The 20,804-nt window shown below is 47.0% G+C and overlaps 1 protein-coding gene across 1 annotated transcript; it reads left to right on the forward strand.

Moving 5' to 3' along the window:
• The first annotated feature begins 2,857 nt into the window (after window positions 1-2,857).
• On the forward strand, window positions 2,858-18,484 carry LOC132385712 (E3 ubiquitin-protein ligase TRIM39-like). The gene is made up of 7 exons (XM_059957922.1): window positions 2,858-3,271; window positions 3,746-3,841; window positions 4,250-4,483; window positions 6,289-6,311; window positions 6,398-6,516; window positions 16,276-16,407; window positions 17,788-18,484. Exons 1-7 carry the CDS (start codon window positions 2,861-2,863, stop codon window positions 18,336-18,338), a joined length of 1,566 nt encoding a protein of 521 aa, XP_059813905.1. The 5' UTR covers window positions 2,858-2,860; the 3' UTR covers window positions 18,339-18,484.
• Window positions 18,485-20,804: the final 2,320 nt, after the last annotated feature.

A 20,804-nucleotide genomic window follows, 5' to 3' on the forward strand; every position in this document is an offset into this window, starting at 1 on the left:
CGGAATCTCCGCCGGTCGCTTCAGCTCTGCCTTCGAAAGGATTCACGACCCGCCGGTGGTGCAGCCGAAACCCGAGGCGCAGCTCCCGGTCTCCGGCCCACTCGGTCCCGGTTCCAAACAGCGTCCCGCCCACTGACACCCCTCAGCCAATGGCAGCATCCCTCTCCCAGCGGTGGTCGCTGATTGGCTGTGTGTGTGAGAGGACGGGTTGCTGATGGGAGCTGGAGATGTCAGTCACAGTTTGTTCACAGAATTAAAGGAAAATCCCCGAAACTCAAATTTCAAAGTAAATTTTATTATCAGAGTCCAGATAAATCACTACGTTCCACCCGGAGAAGCATTTTCCTGCGGACATACTTAGAAAAAGTATAGAATAGTAACCATAACAGAAGCAGGCAGTGAAAGATCAGCCAGAGTGCTTAAGGTAACAAACTGTGCAAAAACAGAGAAACAGCGATAAAATAACGAGAGCATGAAATAACCGCAGCGGCTGCTGATGGATCTCCGGAGCTCTCACCGCTCCCCTGTGCAATCCGACAGGCGGAAGGCCAAGGGAGAGCAAGGCGCAAAGGTAAGCTCGTGATTTAGGAAATAAGAAACAGTAGCAGGGGTTGCCTTTCGGCCCGTTGCGCCAGTTCGGCCTTTCACTCCGATAATGGCTGATCTTTGACCTCAGGGACACTTTCTTGCAATGTTCCCATCTTCGCTCCGCCCTTCAATATTCCTTGTGAATTTAGAAACCTTGTGGGGAAAAAATCCAAAGATTCGCTGCACTCCTCATCTGCGACCTGTCAGACGACATCGGATTCTGAGTCTGTGACCTTATTCAACACCCAGTGAAGAAAAACGCCATTCCTGCCCCACTCTGTCAATACCCTGTGAGACTGTGTCTGTCTCACTCAGACCACCTCTTATTTCTCCAATTTTGAGACAGGCCCAGTCAGTGTAATCTCTCTGAGGACACTACCGCACCCCCCAAATCAATCTCTGAAATCTTCTCTTCATCCCACAGGCTGACTCCAGGAGGGAGACCAGACCTGTGCACAGTGTTCCATGTACGCTCTCACCAGGACCCCATATACCTTCAGAGGAGATCTTTATTCTTCTATTCAAACCTTCCTTCCCATTCAATGCTCTTCATTTAATATCAAACTCAAACAGTGAACAGACACAACACAGCCTCAGCCATGATTTTAAAGGGCAGGTGTTGCAACAGTTTGAGCTTCATACCGGGGGCTACGGAGCAAGTAGGGTGTCACAAAGGGAGGAATGTGAGAGTGTTGTATGTCTGAGCCCAGCTGTGTCTGTTTGTGTGTGACAGAAGGCTCACTGATCCTCGGGCTGTTCCCAGGATGCTCTGGAAAATAGACAGCGATTGCTGCTGGAAGATCATCAACTCGGGGAAAGACGCCCGAAACTTGTTGGCCTGCCATCACATCGAGATGTCTGGAGAGCAGCGGTTCCCAACCTGAGATCCACGGTTACTGGTATTGGTCCTTGGCATTAAAAAAAGTTTGCGAAGCCCAGTCGTACAGGAATGCTGCCTACTGACACATTCCAGACGACAGGGACACCATTGGAACTACAGGGGTCCTCTACACTGGACAGGGAGAGGCCGGGTTGGCTGAGGAAGCCTCACAGTTATGGTAGTAGTGAACCACCCCAGGGGGCACATGGCTTCTCCTTTCATCTCAGGACTTCAACTGTCTTCCAGGGGAATGTCCTTCCGACCGCATGGATGAGGCCAATGGAGATTCAGCTGACGTTTTTGTCGCACTGGAAATTTACAAGATGGGGTTGCCAGCCATACGGCCAACCATCCTCCGCTCGTAGCCGGGCTTAGACAGTCCATGGATGCGTTTTCGTATCTGTTGTCTGTTTAATGTGTTTTTGATCCCACACTCAACATAGAAAAGGCCAGAATTTCCACTGAACACATCCAGCAAAACCAAGTTGATTCCCTGAGCAAACACGAGGAAGTCTGCAGATGCTGAAATTCAAGCAACACACACAAAATGCTGGTGGAACGCAGCAGGCCAGGCAGCGTCTATAGGAAGAAGAACTGTCGACGTTTCGTCAGGACTAACCGAAAGGAAAGATATTAAGAGATTTGAAAGTAGGAGGGGGAGGCGGAAATGCGAAATGATAGGAGAAGACCGGAGGGGGTGGGATGAAGCTAAGAGCTGGAAAGGTGATTGGCCACAGGGATACAGAGCTGGGGAAGCGAAAGGATCATGGGACGGGAGAAAGAAAGGGGAAGGGAGCACCGGAAAGAGATGGAGAACAGGCAGTGATGGGGAGAGGGAGAAAAAAAAAGACGAACAACTAAATATGTCAGGGATGGGGTAAGAAGGGAAGGAGGGGCATTAACGGAAGTGAGAGAAGTCAATGTTCATGCCATCAGGTTGGAGGCTACCCAGGTGTTGTTCCTCCAACCTGAATGTGGCTTCATCTTGACAGCAGAGGAGTCCATGGATAGACATATCAGAATGGGAATGGGACGTTGAATTAAAATGTGTGGCCACTGGGAAATCCAGCTTTCTCTGGCGGACAGAGCGTCGGTGTTCAGCGAAATGGTCTCCCAGTCTGCGTCGGGTCTCACCAATATACAAAAGGCCACACCGGGAGAACCGGACGCAGTATACCACACCAGCTATCCTGACGAAGAGTCTCGGCCCGAAACGTCGACAGTGCTTCTCCCTACAGATGCTGCCTGGCCTGCTGTGTTCCACCAGCATTGTGTGTGTGTTGTGTGATTCCCCGAGTCTGCAGCGCGCGTAGTGGACAATCCCGGTACTGCAGGGGATCAGCAACTCCCCGAAAGTGAAAGCATTCTGAATCAGGAAGTGCCGGAGTTAACATGGCTTCGAAAAGGAAGGCCGAGAGTTGGACCGAGGAGGTAATTTGTCCCGTCTGCCTGGATTTCTTCACCGATCCGGTTATACTGGAGTGTGGACACAACTTCTGTCGCTCTTGTATCACACAGTATTGGGAAAGGGAGGAGAGAAACTCCTGCCCGGAATGTAGAAAGGTGTTTGCTGACCGCACCCTCAGGGTGAATCGGGCCTTAGCAAATCTGGCTGAAAAAGCTCGAAATCTAAACCTGAATCCGAAAGGGAAGGAAAGTAAACGTCACTGCGAGGAACATGAGGAAGAACTGAAGCTGTTTTGTGAAACGGACAAGACACTGATCTGTGTGGTCTGTGCAGCTGCGCAGGAACACAGAGAGCATCGATTTGTGCTGATTAAAGAGGCTGTTAAAAACTATAAGGTAAAAACTAACGTTAATTTAACACTTAACACATTTCCTTTGTCCTTTCCAACACCTGACTCCTAACCTCCTCCCTCGTCGCCATTCAGGGCCGCAAACAGCCCAGTTCCTCCCGTTTCTTCCACGGTCGATTGTCCTCTCGTATCAGATTCCTTCTTCTCCAGCCCTTTACCTCTTCCACCTGTCCCCTCTCAGCTTCTCACTTCATCACCCTCCCCCACGTTCCCCCTCACGTTGTCTCACCCGTCACCTGTCAGCTGGTTCTCATCCCCAACCTTTTTATTCTGGCTTCTCTCCCATTCCTTCCCAGTCCCAAAGAAGGGTCTCATCCCGGAACACCGACTGTTTATTTCCCCTGAATAGATGCTGCCTGACTCACTGAGTTCCTCCGGCATTTTGTGTGATAATCGGGTTTGATCACCTGTTTCTTTTGATGCATCTTTGTTTCTATTTCCTTCACTCTCTGACTTCCAGGATCAGCTAAAATCTTCCTTAGACTCTCTCACAAAAAAGAAATCAGACTTCCAGGAAAAGGAGCAGCAACAGAAAGAGAAGATTTCCGGAGTTCGGGTGAGGCTTCCTGAGCGGAATTTCTGATATTACTGTCGAGTTTTGCTCCATTTAATGCAGAATAGCCGAGTATCGCAGCTCCAGTGACCTGGGTTCGATCCTGACCTCTGCTGCTGTCTGTGTGGAGTTTGCATGCTCTCCCTGTGACCACGAGAGACTCCGACACATCCCAGGGACATGCTGGATGAATGGCTAATTACCGTTAACCCTGAAAAGGTGGGGAAGGTGTGTGTGAATCAGATGGGAGTTTATGGTTCAATATGTGAGAGTAGGTTTCAGGAAAACGTGAGGGAATGGTGTTGACGGGAATGCTCTCAGAAGTAGCATGGACTCATAGACCAAACTCAACGACAAAAGGAAACAGAGCACAGCAATGCAGTATATTAATCTTCACCTTTCCTTCGACAGGAACAGTCACACAGTGTTCAGTCCCACATCACATCCCAGTTTGCTGAACTGCACCAGATTATCACTGAGAAAGAGCAGAGCTTACTCAGGGATCTCAGGGAAGAAGAGAAGAGGATTCTCAATCCAATGGAGAAAAATCTTCTAGCACTTCAAGAGAATATAAGGATTATTCAGGAGGAAATCACTAAGTTAAAGGAACAGATGGATCAGAAAGCTGGTGTGATATTTCTCAAGGTGAGGGATTATATTTCAATTTGTTTCTGTCAAAGGGCACTAAATGAACAGTGGTATATTTGAAATAAACACAGCACCTGAGCCAATTCTAACAAATCAATTGCCGCTGCTGGCGACCTCACACAAGTTGTTATACCTGCATGATGCGCCCTCCCATCACTCTAATAATGACATTTCAAAATGTCCAAGATACGCTTTCAGTCCTTCATTCGCCAAATACAACCTTGAAGCGATGAAACTTCAGGGTAATTCATTGTAAAGTAAGCTGCCACACAGCGGTCAAGAACAGCGGTCCGCCCGTCCCCAGCTCAAAACTGCCCAGAACAAAGTACAGATACGTAACTTTTTCCCTTCGCCTTTATCACGTCCCCAATCACGTGACGAGTTACCATAATAAACACGTAACACAGAATACAATGCAGACAGAAAACAGACGTGTTGCTCCTACACACAGCATTTACAAATGGCAGTAAACTGTTTCTCACCAGATAATTGTTGCATCTATTCAGGGTTGTTGTTGTCCCATAATAATAAGATTATTAAGGGATTGGACACGCTGGAGGCAGGAAGCATGTTCCCGCTGATGGGTGAGTCCAGAACTAGAGGCCACAGTTTAAGAATAAGGGGTAGCCCATTTAGAACAGTGATGCGGAAAAACTTTTTCACCCAGAGAGTGGTGGATATGTGGAATGCTCTGCCCCAGAAGGCAGTGGAGGCCAAGTTTCTGGATGCATTCAAGAGAGAGTTAGATAGAGCTCTTATAGATAGCGGGGTCAAGGGATTTGGGGAGAGGGCAGGAACGGGGTACTGATTGTGTATGATCAGCCATGATCACAGTGAATGGCTGTGCTGGCTAGAAGGGCCGAATGGCCTACTGCTGCACCTATTGTCTATTGTCCTAAAACTGGGCTTCCACAACTTCTGTACACCCCAGGACAAAATGCAAATCTCTCTGAAATTATTTACTCCGATCATAATACAGAGCTGCTGACTGTTTCCTTAATTACCGCATTAAATATCCTCTGAAACTCCCATTAACACCCGGTTTCAGTCACAGGCTGTGAGTGTGTCTGTTGCAGTTGGTGTGAGGGTCTCTCTGTCAATCAGTGAGAACAAAGAATTTGACCCACACATTAGACTTATCCTCCATATCCGGTTTCCATCAGATTATGGAAACTTTCAATGTCTCTTTATTTTTTGGATATATTTCGCATGGGATTATATCCCATTCTCTATCATAAACAGGCCATTAGGTCCATCTTCTATCAGTATCCCTGCTTCACAATCCTCCTGCCACCTACTCACCGCACCCAGCAACAGTGCCCTGAACTCCCTGGTCCCTCACGTGTTTATCCAGCCTCCCCATTACAGTCACTCTGCTGTTCCATTTCATCCACTCCTGTGGCAGCGAGTTTCACATCCTCTTCACTAAATTTCTTGTGGAATTTGTTAAAATCCATCTGGAATTACATCTCCCCACGAGTCTCCCCATAAATAGAGGTACTTCCTCCACCCGCACACAATCACATACATCACTGATCTTAAATTCCTCCATCCTATCACACTGACTTCATATCCAGATGAAAATGCACAGCCTGTCCTGTCTTCCCTGCAAGTTTCATCCTCTCAGTAATGGTCTGACATTCAGAAACTTTCCCTGTCATTTACCCCATGGTTCTGTATTGTCCGTGTGTCTGAGTGACTGTGGGAGTGGGAATTTTCAACACCTTGTAATGATTTGGATGAAATTCAGGATGTGGACAGTAAGTCCAAGTCTAATCAGATTTGTGTTTTATTTATTTCAGGAGGAAGCTCGTCGGAACAGAAGGTAGGACAGGCTCTTTACTGAAACCCTGAATGGATTTGAAAATAGTTCAGAATAGCAATTTATAACCAGCAGTTTAATATTTACAGGATTAATGACGATGTCCAGGAATTGTCAGTGACAGATGAGACCCTACCGGTTGAAAAATTCGATCACCTCTATTTGTTGAACACAGTGCTGAGAGAAACGCTTGATGCTATTAATCAAGGTAAAACTTACAAAGATTCATTTCTCCTTGTTTATGAAGATCAATTTAGTTCCAATTTGAGGCAAAGATTGTCTGTAATACTGGGGTGCAGGGGAACTGAAGTTTATTCCACATCAACCCCACCGACTGGGAGGCATCACTGTCACATGGTCAGCTGGAGATGTCAGACCCCTGGACACACCAGCACAGGGTCACAATACAACCAATGCACGGGACTGGCGGATGAACCACTGTGTTCCAATCCCAGGCGAATTCACTAACACACCAGTGCATAAGTTTGGATCCAACCAGAGGAACTGGTGTTGTGATGTTGTTGTGGCCATCACGGAATCATGGTTGTAGTTGGGATCTGAATGTCCAAGGTTACACAATGTATTGGTGGTATAGGAAGGTCGGGTGAGGGGGTGGTGTGGCTCTGCTGGTAAATCAGTAGCAAGATGTGACATAGGATTGGAAGATGTTGAATCTTGTGGGTTGATGTAAGGAACTGCAAAAGTAAAAATGACACTGACACCAGTCATATACAGGCCTCCCAACAGTCAGTGGGTTGAGGCCCACAGATTACAGCTGGAAATAGAAAAGGCTGATGAAAAGGACAATGTTATGATAATCATGGGAGATTTCAACATGCAGGGCAATTGGGAAAATCAGGTTGGTAAAGGATTTCAAGAGAGTGAGTTTGTTGAATGCAATGTGCTGGCTTTCCAGAGCAGTTTGTCGTTGAGCCTACTCGGGGAACAGCTCTACTGGATTGGGTGTTATGTATTGAACCAGAGGGGAGTAGTGAAAAGAAACCTTAGGAGGCAGAGCTCACAACATGACCGCTGCCAGGGATGAGAGCAGAGCAGAAATGGTGTCAGTTTCTGGGAAAATGAGGATAGATGTACTCCAAAAATAAATAAATACTCAAATGGCGAAATAGTACAACCATGGCTGACAAGGGAAGAAAAGTTAATGTAAAGGCAAAGGAGAGGGCATACAACTAAACAAAAATTATTCGGAAGGGAGAGGATTGGGAAGCTTTTAAATATCTACAGAGGGGAACTAAAAGGATGATTGGTTGGGAAAAAATAAACAAGAAATTGATTTGAATTGAACTGGCCTGGTTGAAGAAGCTGTCCCGGAGCCTGTTGCTCCCGGCTTTTATGCTGCAGTACCGTATCCCGGATGGTAGCAACTGGTACAGTTTGTGGTTGGGCTGACTCTGGTATCCAATGATCCTTCAGGCCCTTTTTACACACCTATCTTTGGAAAACAAGATAGAAAACAATATCAAATTATTTTTCAAGTATTGTAAAAAAATAAAACAGAGATGAGAGTGGATATAGGACAGCTAGAAAATGAGGGTGGATGCATAATAACAGAGGATAAAGAGATGGCAGATAAGCCAAATATTTTGCACCAGTATTCACCGTGGAAGACACCAGCACTGTGCCCGGTGTTGAAGAGTGCGAGGGAAGAGAAGTGAGTGCAGTTACTGTTACAAGGGAGAAGCTGCTCAAAAAGCTGAAAGCCTTAAAGATACATAAGTCACCCAGACCAGATGAACTGCACCCCAGTGTTCTGAAAGAGGTGGCAGTAGAAATTATGGAGGCATTCCAAATGATCTTTCAAAATCATTGGACCCTGGCATGGTGCCAGAGGACTGGAAAATGGCAAATGTCACTTGACTCTTTAAGTAAGGAGGAAGGCAGCAGAAAGGAAATTATTGACCAGTTTGCCTCACCTCTGTGGTTGGGAAGAAATTGGAGTCAGTTGTTAAGTATGAGGTTATGGAATACTTGGTGACACTGGACAAGATAGGACAAGTCAGCATGGCTTCGTTAAGGGAATATCCTGCCTGACAAACCTGTTGGGATTCTTTGAGGAGATTACAAGCAGGATCGATAAAGGGGATGCAGTGGATGTTGTATATTTGGAATCTCGGAAGGCCTTTGACAAAGTGCCACACATGAAGGTGGTAACCAGGTTAAGAGGCCATGGTGTTACAGAAAAGTTACAGGCATGGTTAGAACATTGGCTGATTGGTAGGAAACAGCGAAGGAGAGTAAACGGAACCTTTCCTGGTTGGCTGCCAGTGAGTCGTGTTCCACAGGGACACAGGTGTTAAGACACCTTCATTGTATGCTGTATATCAAGATTTAGCTGATGGAATAGACAATAAGATAGAGGAGCAGAAATAGGCCATTCGGCCCATTGAGTTTGCTCCAATATTCAGTCATGGGAAGACCCAATTCTTCCGGTCATCCCCACTCCCCTGCTTTCACCCCATACCATTTGATGCCCTGGCTAAATGAGAACCGGTACATCTCTGCCTTAAATATGCCTTGGCCTCCACAGCCACATGTCGCAACAAATTCCACAGATTCTCCACACACACTGACTAAAGTAATTTCTCTGCATCTCAGTTCTAAAAGGACGTCCTTCAATCCTGAAGTCATACCCTCTTGTCCTAGAGTAGATGGCTTTGTTTCCAGGCTTTGCAAATGATACGAAGATTGGCGGTGGGGCCGGTAGTGTTGAGGAAACAGTTAGTCCTGACAAGGACTTGGATGAGGAGAAAGGGAAAGAAATTGGCAAATTATATACAATGTTGGAAAATACATGGTCCTGCACTTTGGTCGTAGAAATAATGTGCAGATTTTCAAATGGATAGAAAATCAAAAAAATCTGAGACGAAATTGGACTTAGCAGTCATTCTGCAGAACTTCCTAAATGGTAACTTGCAGGTAGAGTCAGTGGTGAGGAAGGCAAATCCAATGTTAGCATTGAATTCAATCAGTTTAAATAGCATTCATTTCAAGAGCAGGGATGTGATGCTGAGGATTTATAAGGCACTGGTGAAGACTCACCTTGAGTATTGTGAAGAATTTTGGGCTCCTCGTCTAGGAAAAGATGTGCTGGCATTGCAGAAGGTTCATTTCATAAGGATTATTCCAGGAATGAAAGGGTTATCATACGAGGAACGTTTGATAGCTCTGTGTCTGTACTCGCTGGAATTTAGAAAGATGAGGGGGAATCTCATTGAAACCTTTCAAATGTTGAAAGTCCTAGAAACCTTTCGAACGTTGGAAGTCCTAGACAGAGTAGATGTGGAAAGGATGTTTCCCATGGTGGTGGAGTTTAGGACAAGAGGGCACAGCCTCAAGACAGAGGGGGAATCTATTTAAAACATGTGGAGAAATTTGTCAGCAGCTGGTGAATTTGTGGAACCTGTTGGGTGTATTTAAGGCAGAGCTTGATAGGTTCTAGATTGGACACAGCATCAAAGGTTACGGGGAGAAGACCAGGTAGTGGGGCTGAGGAGGGAAAAAAGGATCAGCAATTATTGAATGGCGGAGCAGACTCGATAGGAAAATGGCCTAATTCTGCTCCTATGTCTTATGGTGATCAGACCACTACATTGAAGCATTGTGAGAATGAGCTCGGACACACCAACAAGCATTGACATGGGTCAAGATTTCATCTCGGGAGAAGCACACACAGCATAACCGGCCTGGCAATGCTCCCTCACACACATACACAGGAAGGATTGGCAGATTGTTGTCAGAGCCTCAGCAATGTACGTTGTTATTTCCCTCAGTAACCTGGAAACCAGACTCTTCAGAGACAGTCATTTATTGATTTAAACAACTCAATCACGTGTGACACATTGTCAACACACACCAGACATGTGATGACACACTGTAACATAAAAACTTCTTCAATGTGCATACTCTCCTTCAATGTGTATACACTCCACACGGATATTTACCACAATCAACACACACACACACACACATGCGCGCGCGCGATATACTATCAGAGTGTGACACACAGCCACAGAAATAGGCACAAATTCCCATTTAGGATTGAAATCTGCCGTCCTTACCCAGTCTGACTGTTCTGTGGCACTGAGCTGCCCTCTGACGTGACGTCACATCAACACTTCACAGACAGACTCCGGGGTGAGATTCCTCAGGAGGATGATCTCGGAGGGTTTGATGGATGTTGAACACACGGCCCACTTCATCAATGTGCGAGACTAAGATGTCTTCTTGAGCATGGTCCATTTGTGTGTGTTTGCCCCCCCCATCCCTCTAACCATTTCCCATCTGTGTATTTATTTTAAAATATGTTATTTTTTACCTGTTTCGACAGCGTCTGAGGGCAAATTCCGTTCACCAACCTCCCTCTCTCTGAGAATGTTACCCGATTTCCCATCTCACTTTCAATCTGAGGCCTCTGGTTCTGTACTCCCATTTCTTGGAAAAAGAACGTTATTTAAGCTCCTTAGAATTATTTACCTTGATAAGGGGTCAGACCTGAACATCCTACACTACAGCTGAATCGCCCAAGCTTACTCACTCTCTGCTTTTAACCCAAGCCCCCAGTCCTGGTAACATCCTCCTGAAGCCTCCTGTCCAGTGTAATGACATCCTCCCCATATTCGGGAACCGGAAATGCAGACAATGCTCCAAGTGTGGTCTATCATCGACATCAAAGGCCTTGCTGAATTTCATGTGGACAGTGTGGAATAGGCTGATGAATACAGTACTGAAGGTGTTTTTTTAGATTGGGACAAGAAGGGCGGCGTGGGAGCTAAATTCTGAAGGAAGACAGTGTAAAATACTTTGCGTACAAGAACGGCGAGACTGCGCAGGACAGCGCGGAGAGTTTAAAAAGATGACCACCCTATACAACGGGCAGCGGAGTGGGTGGCAGCAGAGTGTAGGGATTTGGCTCAACGGGCTTAGGTGGTAATGGGAAGAGCTGAGAGCGAGGCACCGACTCTTTTTCTCCCCTTGGCAAATCGGCCTGGACGGACGGGGGAACAGCAGGGCACATTAGCTAATGGTTTAAAAAGTCCGTGTGCTTGGCGAAGTAAGTGGGTGAGTAGACCTATCTTTCTTTGTTTCATTCCTGTAGAATTAGGTAGCATGACTGCAGGGTCAGTGCTTTGTTCAGGGTGTCAGATGTGGGAATCCTGGGAGACCTCCAGCCTCCCTGATAGCCACATCTGCACCAGGTAAACCGAGATTCAGCTTCTCAGAGACCGTGTTAGGGATCTGGAGCAGCAGCTTGATGACCGACTGCTTATTAGAGAAAACGAATTGGTGATAGACAGGAGCTACAGGGAGGTAGTCATCCCTAGGCTACAGAGGTCAAAAAACTAGGTGACTGTCAGGAGAGGGAAGGGAAATGCCAGGGTAGTGGAGAGCACCACTGTGTCTGCCCCCCTCAGCAACAAGTATATCGTTTTGGATGCTGTTGAGGGGGATGACCTGACAGGGGACGGCCATGGTGACCGGGTCTCTGGCACTGAGCCTGACGCTGTTGTGCAGGAGGGAAGGAGGGAGAAGAGGAATGCGGTAGTCATAGGGGATTCCATAGTCAGGGGAACAGACAGGAGATTCTGTGAGCCTGATAGAGATACCCGCATGGTGTGCTGCCTCCCAGGTGCCAGGGTACGGGATGTCTCGGATCGGGTCCAGAATATTCTGAAGGGAGAGGGCGAGCAGCCAGCTGTCTTGGTACATGTTGGTACCAATGACATAGAGAGGGAAAGGGAGGAGGTCCTGAAGAGAGATTTCCGAGAGTTAGGAATGAAGCTGAGAAGCAGGACCTCCAGGGTAGTAATCTCAGGATTGCTACCTGTGCTACGTGCTAGCGAGGGCAAGAATAGTAGGATCAGGCTGATGAACGCGTGGCTGAGAGACTGGTGCAGGGGTCCGGGCTTCAGATTCTTGGATCATTGGGATCTCTTCTGGGGGAAGTATTAACTGTTCAAAAAGGATGGGTTACACCTGAACCCGAAGTGGATCAATATCATAGCAGAAATGTTTAATAGAGCTGTTAGGGAGGGTTTAAACTAATTTGGCAGGGGGATGGGAAAGAGGTGACATAGGATCGGAATGTGCAGAATCTTTATGGGTTGAGCTAAGAAATCGCAGGGGTAAAAGGACCCTAATGGCAGTTATCTACCGGCCTCCTAACAGCTGCAGCGATGTGGACTACAAATTACAACAGAAAATTGAAAAGGCTTGCCAGAAGGGCAGTGTTATGATAATTGTGGGGATTTTAACATGCGAGTGGATTGGGAAAATCAGGTCGACACTGGATCTCAAGACAGAGAATTTGAAGAATGTCTACAAGATGGCTTTTCAGAACAGCTTGTTGTTGAGCCCACTAGGGGATCAGAGATACTGGATTGGGTATTGTGTAATGACCCAGAGGTGATTAGAGAGATTGAGGTGAAGGAACCGTTAGGAGCCAGTGATCGTAACATGATTGAGTTCACTGTGAAATTTGAGAAAGAGAAGCCGAAATCCGATGTGTCGGTATTGCAGTGGAGTAAAGGAAATTACAGTGGCATGAGAGAGGAACTGGCCAAATTTGACTGGAAAGGGACACTAGCGGGAGGACAGCAGAGCAGCAGTGGCTGGAGTTTATGCGAGAAGTGAGGAAGGTGCAAGACAGATATATTCCAAAAAAGAAGAAATTTTCGAATGGAAAAAGATGCAGCCATGGCTGACAAGAGAAGTGAAAGCCAAAGTAAAAGCAAAGGAGAGGGCATTCAAGGAAACAAAAATTACTGGGAAGACAGAGTATTGGAAAGTTTTTAAAAGCTTACAAAAGGAAGGCCATTAAGAGGGAAAAGATGAACTATGAAAGAAAGCTAGCAAATAATATCAAAGAAGATACCTAAAGCTTTTTCAAGTATATAAAGAGTAAAAAACCGGTGAGAGTGGATATAGGACTGATAGAAAATGATGCTGGAGAAATTGTAATGGGACATAAGGAGATGGCTGAGGAACTGAACGAGTATTTTCATCTGTCCTCACTGAGGAAGATATCAGCAGTATACCGGACACTCAAAGGTGTCAGGGAAGAGAAGTGTGCGCTGTCATAATTACGACAGAGAAAGTACTCAGGAAGCTGGATAGTCTCAGGGTAGATAAATCTCCAGGACCAGATGGAATTCACCCTTGTGTTTTGAAGGAAGTAGCTGTGGAGATCGCATTAGCAATGATCTTTCAAAAGTCAATAGATTCTGACATGGTTCCGGAGGAGTGGAAGATTGTAAATGCCACTCTGGTATTTAAGAAAGGGGCAAGGAAGCAAAAAGTAAATTATAGACCTGTTAGCTTGACATCGGTGGGAGTCAATTGTCAAGAATGAGGTTACGGAGTACCTGGAGGCATATGACAAGATAGGCCAAACTCAGCATGGTTGCCTTAAAGGAAAATCCTGCCTGACAAACCCATTGAAATCTTTTGAGGAGATTACAAGTAGGCTGAACAAGGGAGATGCAGTGGATGTTGTGTATTTGGATTTTCAGAAGGCCTTTGACAAGGTGCCACATATGAAGTTGCTAAACAAGATAAGAGCCCATGGAATTACGGGAAAATTACATCTGTCGATAGAGCATTGGCTGATTGGCAGGAAACAGAGAGTGGGAATAAAGGATCCCATTCTGGTTGTCTGCCAGTTAAAAGTGGTGTTCCAGAGGGGTCCGTGTTGGGGATACTTCTTTTTACATTGTATATCAACGATTTGGATTATGGAAAAGATGGCTTTGTGGCTAAGTTTGCTGATGATACAAAGGTAGGTGGAAACTCCCCCACCTGAGGAAACAGAGAGTCTGCAGAGAGACTTGGATAGATTTGGAGAATGGTCAAAGAAGTGGCAAATGAAATACAATGTTGAAAAGTGATTGGTCATGCATGTTGGCAGAAGAAATAAACGGGCAGATTATTATTTAAGTGGAGAGAGAATTCAAAGATTTGAGATGCAATGGGACTTGAGGGTGCTCGTGCAGGATACCCTTAAGGTTAACCTCCAGGTTGAGTCGGTGGTGAAGAAGGTGAATACAATGTTGACATTCATTTCTAGAGGAATAAAATATAAGAGCAGGGATGTGATGTTGAGGCTCTATAAGGCAGTGGTAAGACCTCACTTGGAGTACTGTGTGCAGTTTTGGGCTTCTTATTTAAGAAAGGATGTTCTGACATTGGAGAGGGTTCAGAGCAGATTCACCAGAATGATTCCGGGAATGAGAGGGTTAACATGTGAGGAACATTTGATCACTCTTGGACTGAACTCCGTGCAGTTTAGAAGAATGAGGAGGAACCTCACGGAAACATGTCGAATTTTAAAAGGCATGGACAGAGTGGATGTGGCAAAGTTGTTTGTGGCAAAGGTGGGGGAGTCTAGTACGAGAGAACATGACTTAAGGATTGAAGGGCGCCCACTCAAAACGGAGATGCAAAGAAATTTTTTTAGCTAGAGGGTGGTGAATCTGTGAATTTGTTGCGGCAGTGGAGGCCAGGTCATTGGGTGTATTTAAGGCAGAGATTGATCGGTATCTGAGTAGCCAGGGCATCAAAGGTCACGGTGAGAAGGTGGGGGAGTGGCACTAAATGGGAGAATGGATCAGCTTATGATAAAATGGCAGAGCAGATTCGAAGGGCCGAATGGCCGGCTTCTGCTGCTTTGTCTTATGGTCTTATTTGAATGCACCAGGATATGGAATAGGGATCTTGTAGTACAGGTAGAGTTTGACAGGTACAAACTTAGGCAGGTACGACTTTGATCGAAGCAATAAAGGCATGACAATTCTGTAAACAGGGCAAAATTCAAAAATCAGAGGTGCAAACAGACATGGGTGTCCTTGTGCAGGATTCCCTGAAGGTTAACTTGCTGTTTGTGTCTGTGGTAAGATTGGCAAACTCAATGTTTGCTTTCATTTCGAGAGGATTAGAGTACAAGAGCAAGGATGTAATTCTGAGGTTTTATAAGGCGTTGGTCAGACCACACTTGCAGTACTGTGAGCAGTTTTGGGTCCCTTCTATCGGAAATCATGTGCTGGCATTGGAGGGGGTGCAGATGATTCACCAGAATAATTCCAGGAATGAAAGAGTTAACATATGAGGAGTGTTAGATGGTTCTGGGCCTGTACTCACCGGAGTTTAGAAGAATGGCTGATTTATCATCCCTCTCAACCCTATTCTCCAGTCTCCTCCCCATAACTTTTGAGACTCTGACCAATCAAGAAGTTTACTTATTAACTCCTGCATTAAAAATCAAACAGGAGAAAATCTGCAGATGCTGGTAATCAAAGCTGCACAGGTCCGGATGAAGGGTCTCGCCAGATCTCTCTGACACCTGTCTGGAGAGAGTTGATGTTGGGAGGATGTGGGTGGGTCGAGAACGGTAAGCACAGCCTCCGACTATAGGGATGTCCATTCAGGACAGAGATGAGGAGGAATTCCTTTATCCACAGGATAGTGAATCTGCCACAGGCAGCGGTGGGGGCCAAATAATTGAGCATATTTAAAGCAGAGTAACACAAACAAATTGTTGGGGGAACAGCAGGCCGGGAAGTTTCAATGGAAAAGAGTAAACAGTCGACGGTTCAGACTGAAACACTTCATCCAGACCTGTGATGCTGAAGGGTTCCTGTAAATTCATCCCCTGTCCTAATGAGGGGCTGCGGGGGATGGGGCTCTGGGAAAGGGGACAAAGTCATCCTGATCTGCCATCTTTGCCCCCTCCAGCTTCTCATTACGTCTACACACACAGTTCACCCACAGGCTTTCCACCCCTCCCCCTCCTGGTTCAATCTGCCATCTATCTCTCTGCTACTGATTCCCATTATCACCTCCTTTACTGTCTCAAACCATCACACTCCACCACTTCCCACTCACAAATGAAAGTGAACACATTGTATGACGGGCCTGTTCCTGTGCTCTATTGCTCTATGTTCTCTGTTCCCAGTTTCGAAGAATGAGAGGAGATCTCATGGAAACACAAAATTCTTTCAGGGGTCAACAGGCAGGAGTGAGGGAGGATGTTTCCCCTGTCCAGCGGAAAACCCTTGTGGCGACATCTGCTTTTGTCGAATCAAAGGTTCGTGTCGGCCACCCGACCGCGCCTGAGATCTCCACCACCCCCTGATCCCCGGCGCCGCGCCGCCCGAGTCTCCCCCCGGTCCCCGGGGCCCCGCTGTCCGAGTCTCCCCCCGATCCCCGGGACCCCGCTGTCCGAGTCTCCCCCCCGATCCCCGGGTCCGCGCTGTCCGAGTCTCCCCCCGATCCCCGGGGCCGCGCTGTCCGAGTCTCCCCCCGATCCCCGGGGCCGCGCTGTCCGAGTCTCCCCCCCGATCCCCGGGTCCGCGCTGTCCGAGTCTCCCCCCGATCCCCGGGGCCGCGCTGTCCGAGTCTCCCCCCGATCCCCGGGGCCGCGCTGTCCGAGTCTCCCCCCGATCCCCGGGTCCGCGCTGTCCGAGTCACCCCCCGATCCCCGGGGCCGCGCTGTCCGAGTCTGCCCCCGATCCCCGGGTCCCCGCTGTCCGAGTCTCCCCCCGATCCCCGGGGCCGCGCAGTCCGAGTCTCCCCCCGATCCCCGGGACCCCGCTGTCCGAGTCTCCCCCCGATCCCCGGGACCGCGCTGTCCGAGTCTCCCCCCGATCCCCGGGACCGCGCTGTCCGAGTCTCCCCCCGATCCCCGGGACCCCGCTGTCCGAGTCTCCCCCCGATCCCCGGGGCCGCGCTGTCCGAGTCTCCCCCCGATCCCCGGGGCCGCGCGGACCGAGTCTCCCCACGATCCCCGGGGCCGCGCTGTCCGAGTCTCCCCCCGATCCCCGGGGTCCCGCTGCCCGAGTCTCCCCCCCGATCCCCGGGGCCGCGCTGTCCGAGTCTCCCCCCGATCCCCGGGACCGCGCTGTCCGAGTCTCCCCCCGATCCCCGGGACCGCGCTGTCCGAGTCTCCCCCCGATCCCCGGGACCGCGCTGTCCGAGTCTCCCCCCGATCCCCGGGACCGCGCTGTCCGAGTCTCCCCCCGATCCCCGGGGCCGATCCGACCGAGTCTCCCCCCGATCCCCGGGGCCGCGCTGTCGGAGTCTCCCCCCGATCCCCGGGGCCGCGCTGTCCGAGTCTCCCCCCGATCCCCGGGACCCCGCTGCCCGAGTCTCCCCACGCTCCCCGGGGCCGCGCTGTCCGAGTCTCCCCCCGATCCCCGGGACCCCGCTGTCCGAGTCTCCCCCCGATCCCCGGGGCCGCGCTGCCCGAGTCTCCCCCGATCCCCGGGGCCGCGCTGTCCGAGTCTCCCCCCGATCCCCGGGACCGCGCTGTCCGAGTCTCCCCCCGATCCCCGGGGCCGCGCTGTCCGAGTCTCCCCACGATCCCCGGGGTCCCGCTGTCCGAGTCTCCCCCCGATCCCCGGGGCCGCGCTGTCCGAGTCTCCCCCCGATCCCCGGGGACTCTCTAATTCTCTGATTCTCCCCCCAGTCTCTGTCACCCTGGATGTGGAAACGGCGAATCCGGATCTCGAGGTGTCTGAGGATCGGAAGAGTGTGAGACGGACCGGGACCCGGAGGAATCTCCCTGACACCGGGAAGAGATTCACAGTCTGGCCTTGTGTGCTGGGATCGGAGGGATTCCCATCGGGGAGACATTACTGGGAGGTGGAGGTGACGGGGATTCGGCGCTGGTTTCTGGGAGTCGCCGCAGAGTCTGTGGAGAGGGAGGGAGGGGTCAGACTGAGTCCGGAGACCGGATTCTGGGTCATCAGGCGGGCTGGTGACGTGTTACATCGGGATTGTGACGTGTCCGGTCGCCCCTCCCCCAAGTCCCGTCTCGCTGCCGGTCCCATCCCCGGGAGGGTGGGAGTTTATCTCAGTTACGAGTCCGGGACAGTTTCATTTTACAACGCGGAGACCAAGTCCCATCTCCACACCTTTACTGGGAATAAATTCACGGGGAAACTTTATCCTTTCTTCGCGACCTGGGATGGAAACCAGTGGCTGAGAATCTGCTCCGGTTCCGCTCCGGGTCTGTAAACGGGTCCGGTCCCGGGACCGGCGTCAGGAGTAAAGTCCCTGTAAATATAAATGTGCGGAGAGTGCAGCTAAATACGTGGCTCAGGGGATGGTGTAGGAGGGAGGGCTTCATGTTTCTGGACAATTGGGCTTTGTTCCCGGGAAGGTGGGGCCTGTTCCGACGGGACGGTTTGCCCCTGAACTGGGCGGGGTGGGGGGGGGGAAATAACATTCTTGCGGGTAGATTTGCCAGTGCTGCTCCGGGGAATTTAATCTAGATTTGCAGAGGGAGGGGAACCAGAGTGTCAGAGCAGATAGTGAGGTGCAGGAGGATAAGGAACATGAGAGGACTGCATGTATAAACGGAAATGAAAAAAAAAGCGGATGATATACATATTCTCAGGTACATCTATTTCAATGCACGGAGTATTGTCGGTAAAACAGATGAGTTTAGGGCTTGGGTTGACACGTGGGATAACGTCATTACTGCTATCAGTGAGGGGCAGAACTGGCAGCTTAATGTTCCGGTAAAATTGGAGAACGGCCAATTTTGTGGAAATGAAAAAGGATCTAGGAAGAGTGGATTGGGATAAGTTTTTTTTCTGGCAAGGATGTGTTCAGTAAGTTCACAGGCATAAGAAATTAAATAGAGATTGGGTTGGAAATGTTATAGCAACTTCATTTAATTCAAAATCGAGAGGAGTTGCAATTTCGGTTAATAAATCTTTACCAATTAAAATACAAAATGTAATAATTGATTCTGTGGAGAGATATGTGATTATACATTGTCAAATTTTTTCAGAATTATGGACTTTTATGAACATTTATGCACCAAATGAAAATGATGCAAAATTCATACAAGAAGATTTTTTGAACTTGGCTGACGCAAATTATAAAATATTAATAAGCAGAGATTTTAATTTTTGTTTAGATCCAGTTTTGGATAGGTCAACTAAAGTTGTTACAAAATTAAAAGTAATAAAACTAACTTTATCATTAATGGAAGATTTAAACCTGATTGATATATGGAGAAAAATTAATCCAAGAGAAAGAGATTATTCATTTTATTCAAATAGACATAAAACTTAGATGGAGATTTAATACAATTTTATTAAAACGTCAAGATTTTTGTGATTTTATGAAAAAACAGATTCAATTTTTTTTGGATACAAATTTACATTCAATTGAGGATAAAATTGTATTATAGGAAGCGATGAAAGCATATTTTAAGGGGTCAGATTGTAAGTTATACATCTAAAATTAAGAAGGAAAATTGGGAAAAGATATCATAAAGTTAGAAAAAGAATCTCAATGATATATGACAGAAGAAAAATAAAGACAACTTGTTAATAAAAAACTACAATATAATACACTCCAGACATATCGTACAGAAAAAGTAATTATGAGAACTAAACAGAAATATTATGAATTAGTTGAAAGATCACATAAAATTCTTGCTTGGCAGTTGAAAACAGAACAGGCTTTTAAAACAATAAATGCAATTAGAACAAGTGTAAATAAGGTTGCTGATAAACCTTTAGAAATTAATGAAACTTTATTTTTTTTTATACTGAACTATATCAATCAGAATCACAAAATAAGATTACTGAGATAGATAAATTTTTTATCACAAATAACCCTTCCAAAATTTAATTTGGAAGAACAGAAAGGATTAGATATGCCCTTTACATTAAAAGAGGTTGAAGAAGCTTTAGGATCACTTCAGAGTAATAAATCCCCAGAAGAAAATGGTTTTCCTCCTGAATTTTATAAAAAAATTTAAAGATATATTAATTCCTCCCTTTATGGAATTAATATACCAAGTGGAAAGAATGCATAAACTCCCACAATCTTTTTTAACAGCGATCATAACGGTATTGCCAAAAAAAGAGATCCTCTAAAACCAACATCATATAGGCCTATTTCTTTGTTGAATACAGATTTATCTAATAGAATATCTAAATATTTACCAAAATTAATACATATGGATCAAACAGATTTTATTAAAAACAGACAATCAATGGATAATCTAACCTGGTTACTTAGTATAATTCATCTGGCACAAAAAAGAGAGGAAATGAGTGTGGCATTTGCTTTGGATGCAGAAAAAGCATTTGATAGATTGGAATGGGATTTTTTGTTTAAGGTATTGGAAAAATATGAGCTAGGAAGATCTTTTATACAATGGATTAAAACCTTAAATACTAATCCTCAAGCTAAAGTAGTTACAAATGCTCAGATTTCAACACCATTTTGCTTAACGAGGTCAACTGGACAAGGCTGCCCGTTATCACCTGCTTTATTCGTATTGGCAAAAGAACCATTAGCTGAATTAATTAGAACAGATTCAGATTTTGGTGGTTTTAGAGTTAATCAAGAAGAATATAAGATTAATTTATTTGCTGATGATGTTTTGATTTATTTAACAAACACATTACAATCTTTGCAAAGATTATCTTTTAAATTGGAAGAATACGGGAAAGTATC

The sequence above is a fragment of the Hypanus sabinus genome (genome assembly GCF_030144855.1).
Source record: "Hypanus sabinus isolate sHypSab1 chromosome X2 unlocalized genomic scaffold, sHypSab1.hap1 SUPER_X2_unloc_10, whole genome shotgun sequence".
Taxonomy (NCBI): domain Eukaryota; kingdom Metazoa; phylum Chordata; class Chondrichthyes; order Myliobatiformes; family Dasyatidae; genus Hypanus; species Hypanus sabinus.